Source organism: Oryza brachyantha, chromosome 5 (assembly GCF_000231095.2).
Source record: "Oryza brachyantha chromosome 5, ObraRS2, whole genome shotgun sequence".
Lineage (NCBI taxonomy): Eukaryota > Viridiplantae > Streptophyta > Magnoliopsida > Poales > Poaceae > Oryza > Oryza brachyantha.
The window spans coordinates 2,995,507-3,002,572 of NC_023167.2; the positions used below are offsets into that span (position 1 = coordinate 2,995,507).

Sequence of the window (7,066 nt, forward strand, 5' to 3'; positions counted from 1 at the left end):
AAGGGGGAGCACAAAACCCATCAAAGCGTCGGTTTTTTTCTCCTACTGGACTTCTTTTTTACTCTTTGCTCCTTTGTAAAAAGTTATTTTGTAAATATGCCCTCTGAACAAACTTATACAAAGCAAATACTCCTCGTCTTGCTTGGCGGGGCGGTAGTGTTATTTGGATATGTTAAAAATAAAATGAACTTTCAAGTTAATAATGCTAACAGCCGTGAAGGCCTTTATATAAATTCATTGCGCCATGTTGGTTGGCAATGGGTAGGGCATGTGTAGAAGAAGATTGAACCGAAAAGGGTATTTGACTCGAGCGTGGTTAAGTCATACCCGAGCATATAATAGGATTAAACTCTAACTTTTACATCATAATTTTAAGCATGCAATCTAATAAGAGTCTTCAAATTGGTTATGATTTTATTTGTGATTTTTTTAACTATAAAATCATTGAAAATTTCTATAATTCCTATAAAAATATTATCGAATTTTTTTTGTCATGACCAAGACTAAATTACTCGGTCCTCATTTCTTTCTCAAGACCGAGCAGTCCTGAGTTTCTAATCACCAGAATTTATTTAAAAACAGAATTTACCAAATGCCCACACCTATAGCCACATGGCCGAGGTAGGGTCCACTTTGCGATAGGTTGTATGCAGGGTCTATTTGTAAATATATATTTAGAAGGGGCTAAAATGTAAAAGAAAATAATCCGATAGTTCTCACAGAGATGCCCTTCCATTCCCTGGTTGGGAACTTGGGATCCGAGACGACAAATTTTCTTTCTCGCGGCTTCGGCTTTCGAAACCTTTTCGGAAGGCGCGCGCTGGTGCTGAGCTGGACGGCGATTAATCCCACTGCCAGGTGGGGCCAACGCTGGGTCATTAAAGGGTATTAATTAATTAATTAATTTAAGTCGGGGGATTAGTAACGACCGGTGGTGGTGGCTGTCCGGTGAGGCCGTGGCGTGTTCCCGGGGCGGCGGTAGGCCGGAGCGGGGGCGAAACGGCCGCGCGTTGCGGCGGACGGGGTGCGTGGAGCCGGCAGCCCCCATGGGATCCTCGCTTCCTTTGCTAATACTAATCCAGCGAAAGAACACGGCACATATTTTAAAGAAATATGAATATAAGTATATTTTAAAGAGATAAGAAGGGAGGGAGAAAATAGGTGGTTGTAGTCAGTTGCACACGGACTCTGTATGACATGTGGGACCATGTACTAATGTTTTGTATATAACTATTGTATAAATCTGTTATTAGATTGACTATATATGAATTGAACCTAGTAGTTGGCTATACTATTGAACTTACTCTTATGTGACATTTCTAACCCAGAGACTATCAGTAGTTTCTATACTTATCATGTCATATAAACACTATATGTAGTAACTATGTATTCAATGGATGGTGTTTTTAAATTAAATTCTCATCCAATCATCTCTCTTCTCTCTCCTTTTATCATCTTGTTTTTATTTTTTATTCTTGTGTAGAGATGGTTTCTTGCATGAAAAATGGTGTCTTCATTTTTTTCCTCTCTCCTCATTAACTCCCTTGCTAGATAAGAATTTTGCTTATATGGCAATGTATTTAATGATATGGAAACTAGATAACATAGAGGGTTGGGATTAGCCTTAATGCTCAGTTTCACTATACAGTTTTCAAAATAGCTAACTCGATGAAATGATGTATGAAATAGTTAGTCACAGTGCAACATTTCATTGTACCATTTTCAAAGCTAAATAAATCATTTATTTACCGCTAACAGTTTGATTGCATGTAGAGAATATTTGATTGCATGAAACGTCTTAAACTCCTCGATGCAAGTTTCATTATATTACCGAAAACTTGGTAACGGTGCTCAAAGGTTTCATGGTCATAAAACTAATTATCTCTATCCTTATAGTTTTATGCAAATATTACTTTTTATACTGATTTGTCGTCTAATTAATGTGCATGACACCTCTATAAAACTTTCATTGATACTGGCATTAGAACCTCTCTTCTGGAAAGATTTTTATTTTTAAAGTAGTTATTTAACAGTTTGGTATAACGAGAGATAAATTTATTAGAATTTAGAAAAGAAAAAGAAAACATATATATTACGACTTGAGAGAAAAGTGCATACGAATCTTTTGTTTTGTAACTTTATGTTCTCTGTATAGTAGTACGTGAGAGTCTAATCATGAAGTCTCTTCTAATTTTCCATTGAATTATGACATCATGCGCAACAAGAGATTAGACACTGTTTAACCTTCGAATGGATGATAAGTTGCCTTTTAAATCATGTTCCCAGTTACCCGGCAAAAAAAAAAAACATGTTACCAGTTGGCATTTAACCAATTTTATTGAGGTCATGGATTTGAAAAACCGGGCTAGTTTTTTGTTGGAGACCAAAATTGATCCAATCAAGATTTTTATAACTTCTTGTAGAGTGTTGAAGTCACAATTGGATTGAGGTTGACTTTTAAAAAGCCTTTGTCAAATTTGGCAGTATGCAATTTAACTTGCAAATAGAGACACAGAGAAGAATTTGATAAAGCTCATTTTGGCCTCAAATTGAATGCAATATTACCTTTAAAAAATAAGGTAATACCAAAAGTGTTTATTGCTGAAATACTGGTAAGGCCTAATTTGCCTTGAACCAAACTACGAGAGGTTTAATACGTGAATTTTCGCCCGTTGCTGCGTTTTTCTTCAGATGCGTTAAGCGAAGGTCTCCAAGCCATGTGTGCCTTACGAGTCACAGCCCACACAAGTGTGTAGCCTTTCTTTTTAACTTTGTTTTGTAAAATTGATTCAAATTCATTTGTACAAAGTTTTTGCAGAATGTCGTCAATCTGTATAAGTTTTCTCTGTATAATAATTCTGTATATAATGTTTTAACATATAAACTACTTATTAGGCTTGAAAAATCAGTGGACTTAAAGTTTGCACGTATATTTTTTATTTTTCTGTAAATACGCTAAGGCCGCGTTCGTTGGCGTGGGTAAGTTAACTTACCCCAGCACGGAAAACGTTGTAATAAATTAGTACATGATTAATTAATTATTAATTATTAAAAAATATAAAATAGATTAATATGATTTTTTAAAACAACTTTTCTATAAAATTTTTTAAAAAAATACACCGTTTAGCAGTTTGGAAAGCGTGCGCGTGAAAAACGAGGGATATAAGTTAACTAAGAGAGAGACGAACGCGGCCTAAGAAAGGAAAGCCCTCCATACACATCCCACGAAAAACATATCCACGGATCCGTGGGAAGAGTTAACCCTAATTTCACTTTACAAATTCCTTAATTTCATAAAATCTCTATGAGAAAAACTATTTCGATTCGAGTAGTAGAAATCATGAAAAGTTGTTACTGCAGGAAACACAATATCATTTATTGGGACAGTTCACATCTCAAACTACAGCACACCCGATGATTATCTTACAAAACTATTACTCTACATGTTGTTACAGTTCTGAACACATCACAACTTCTTACTATAGTTCACACAATACATATGTGTGAGGTGGCTACACAAGAGGGCAAAATTCAGAGAGAAAGAAACATGGTTTCAACAGAGACGCCAATACTCTATAAACTAGAAGATGCAAGGGAACAATATGGACACAAACTTGACTGGACAGAAATGCCAAGCTCGTTCAGTGCTAGTTGTGCAATGAGGTTCAGCTGCCATCAGCAAGTGCTTGCACCTTCTTTTCAAGCTCAGGTTTGTTGGCACCCACAAGCTTGTCGACTTGCTTCTCGTTTTTTATGAAGAAGAAGGTCGGCGTCGCACGGATGTCCCATGACGAGCTAAAATCCTGCAGAGAAAAAGAAAGAATGGTTATATCAGAATTCCGAATAGCATTACAATATAGACTCCTATGTACAAGACATGCTAAGCGAGGTGCTATTGATGTTAAGAGACTTCAGTTAACTTTAGAATAAGTTTAATTAGTATTTGTTTGTTTAATTCTAGAAGAAGTGTTATGAAGATCTGTATAGAGCTACCAGGTCAGCACCTGTTTAGGCCCCTTTTAATTTAAAGGAAATTTATAGGAATTTTAGAGGATTTCATTTTTCTAGGAATTTTTCCTACAAAGCCATTTGAATCAAAGAAATGAATCCTATGAAATTTCTATGGAATGTCTCTTTCCATATAAGTTTCGGAGGAAATTTAACAAGAGGTAGAACCTCATGGAAAAAATCGTATGAGTCTTTATCTCTCCTCAAATTCCTGTGTTTTTTCTGTGGTCCAATCAAACGGCTATTCCTACATTTTTCCTTTATTTTGCAATCCTCTGTTTTATACTTACATTCCTGTCACAATCCTATGTTTTTTCTATTCCTCTGTTTTTTCATTCCTGTAATTCAAAGGGCCCTTAGCTTCTTATGATAATTTCCAATAGATAATAAAATTTGCCAAAACACACTCACACAGACAACCAAATACACTTAATATTTATGGTATGTCAATAACAATTAAGTATTATGTCAGATCACACTTAGGGTATGAGATAATTGAATGTTGCTCCTACTCTAGATTTTAAAGAATAACAGATAACATTTAGTGATGGAAGGAAGCAAAATCGATTCTATTGGTAAATGAAATTATTGATGAAATTTACCACCATCAGAAGCACAGTAGGGTTCTTGGTTAAGAAAAATCCAACAAACCATTTCCAAGAGCAGATTTGATCCCCAAAAAAAAAAAAAGATAAGTTGGAATTACCATTAGGTCATCAACATCTATTGTCAAGAACATGAATTGAGGATAAGTCTTTGACATCTCAGCATAAAAAGGTGCAATGACACGACATGGCCCACACCAGGATGCACTGAAATTTGCCACAACCTACAAAACATAACAATGAGTATGTCAGACATAGTCCTTAGCATTGAGAATTTTCAGAATTTATCTTGCTGCGAGATTTCAGCCAACAATAAAATGACCATCTAAACCACATGCATTAAAACTTAAAGTTGTAACTGCTTTGTGTGTAGTGCCAAAAAGGAGCATGCATCCTAAAAACAAATCCCATTGGGGGAAAAAAGGGGAAATACCAAGTGTATGAGAACAACTGGCTTTATAGCAATGTCGTTTAACTTGTTTGGAAGAGAAACAAAACCAACATAAAATGGTTCTGAATGAGGATTTGAAGCTTTCACAAACAAACTAGAGCAACAGAAAAAACAGTTCTACATGTCAGCATAACTATAAAGGATTCCACGCAAGGATTTTGCATCAACTAAAAGCAGAAACCTATATAAACTAGGGAAGACTAAGAAATGGTAACTTTTTGCGCACAGTACTAGCTACAAGCTAACAGCTGATCAATTTTCACGGATCATTTCTGACTTGATAACTGGAACGTATGATTGTTTCATTCACATCAAGATTTCAGTCTGTTCTCAATCTAATTAGATAATTGCACTTTTCAAAACAAGGGGACCATGTGACAAGAATTGCATGGATATCAACCTCTTAAAGACATATAGTTTGTAGTGAACTGACAGATCACCAACTAATGCACAGAAAAACAGAAAATAAGATAAGAATGAAAGGTATCCGTGATCCATTGAGCAAATTGATAGCTTGCTTACAATTTTCCCATCCTTGTTTGCTTCGTCAATCTTCTGATCCCAGTCTTCTTTGCTTGTTATGATATGCACATTGCCACCTTTGTAATCAAGCTTGTCTTCCTCAATGTTTTTTCCCTGACAAAATAAATAAATAAAAGAAACATCAGGAATCACTTGCACACTCAACAATGTAATCTATGTGGTATAATTAACAACTATGGACTGCTACATATTGATTATGATTGTAGAAGACTCACCTTGCTCACACAGCACCCCATTGTGAAGTTCAGCCAACAAAGCAGTCACACCACTGACAAAAATTCCCTTCAAAAATTGGTAAAAACATGTCATGGTCTATCCAAAAACATATGAAGGAGCTGCAATAAAATCTACGAACGTATGGCTATGGTCTTTGTTAGGCATGACAATTGATCATAGGTAATAATTTGAACCAAATGCATAGCACAAGTGATCATACATTCGAAGTGAACAATATCTACATAAGCATGATCCCTATTAGAAAAAAAAAACCCGCTAGGATGGCAATCTTGATTCGGATTATTTACAGAAAGAAAGAAAGACAAACACTCTATTAAGAGCCTATGGAATGCGAAAATGGTGACTTCTCTAAATCTTGTTCCACAAAGTATCGGCGCTAATCCGCTAAAGCAAAGCATGATGGGTTAACGACAGGCACAGGCTTCTCCCCAGGATTGAAATCCCAACTCCATGAACCCAAATGGAGGGAGGGTCGAGTGGGCAATCAAGCGAACACCGAAACCCCGCACCGCACGGGAAACAACCACGGAGAATCGCAGCGGAAGAACGGGGATTTTTTCCCCCTCTCACCTGCGGTCAGAGAGGCGGCGAGCAAGAGCAACCCCAGCGATCTCCTCCACCGCCACCTCGCGGGGAGAGGCTTGATCCGCCGCCGCCGCGACCGCGCTTGGGAAGTAGTAGTAGAGTTGAATCGTGAGAGGGGAGGGGGGCAGTGGAGACCGGGGTGGTGGAATTCTCCGCGCGACTCCTCGTGCGTTTCTGGCTTTCTCTGGAGACGACGACGACCACCCGGCGCGTCGGCCGGACGGCGGAGCAATTTGGTTTTGGGGTTGGACGGACCGGCTCCGCCTCGAGAAATTATTTGGTTTTCTTTTTCGTTTTATTCTTTTTTTACTACTTTTGTGAGCGCGTGCGTCGTGTGAACACCGGAATTTGTGGAGTGGGTAGCAGAGCGAGATTTTTTGTTGGAGTGCGGTTGATGCGGTTGGTTTCTTTCCGTCTTTTTTTTTAATTTTTCCTTTAATCTTAACGGATCTGGGCCGCGTTCGGCTATCCATTTTCATTTTTCTTTCCTTTTCACGCCCACACTTTTCAAATGGTTAAATATGTATTTTTTTGAAAATTTTGTATAAAAATATTACTTTAAAAATCATATTATTTGTTTTATGTTTTTTATAATTAATAATTAATTAATCATTTACTAGTCCTATGTTTTTCGTGC

The 7,066-nt window shown here is 37.2% G+C and overlaps 1 protein-coding gene across 1 annotated transcript; it reads right to left on the bottom strand.

Moving 5' to 3' along the window:
• Nucleotides 1-3,329: 3,329 nt before the first annotated feature.
• Nucleotides 3,330-6,733, bottom strand: LOC102705908 (thioredoxin H4-2). Its single transcript, XM_006654028.3, has 5 exons — nucleotides 6,415-6,733; nucleotides 5,823-5,889; nucleotides 5,587-5,700; nucleotides 4,715-4,837; nucleotides 3,330-3,803 (listed from the first exon to the last, which is right to left on the bottom strand). Exons 2-5 carry the CDS (start codon nucleotides 5,841-5,843, stop codon nucleotides 3,666-3,668), a joined length of 396 nt encoding a protein of 131 aa, XP_006654091.1. The 5' UTR covers nucleotides 5,844-5,889; nucleotides 6,415-6,733; the 3' UTR covers nucleotides 3,330-3,665.
• Nucleotides 6,734-7,066: the final 333 nt, after the last annotated feature.

What these genes read in the sequence shown, in the direction of transcription:
- LOC102705908 (XM_006654028.3), bottom strand. Translation starts at nt 5,843, where the DNA reads ATGGGGTGCTGTGTGAGCAAG. An exon ending in CAAACAAGGATGGGAAAATT is followed by an intron (nt 4,838 to 5,586) that starts GTAAGCAAGCTA and finishes TATGTTTTGTAG; the next exon opens with GTTGTGGCAAATTTCAGTGC. An exon ending in TAGATGTTGATGACCTAATG is followed by an intron (nt 3,804 to 4,714) that starts GTAATTCCAACT and finishes TTTTCTCTGCAG; the next exon opens with GATTTTAGCTCGTCATGGGA.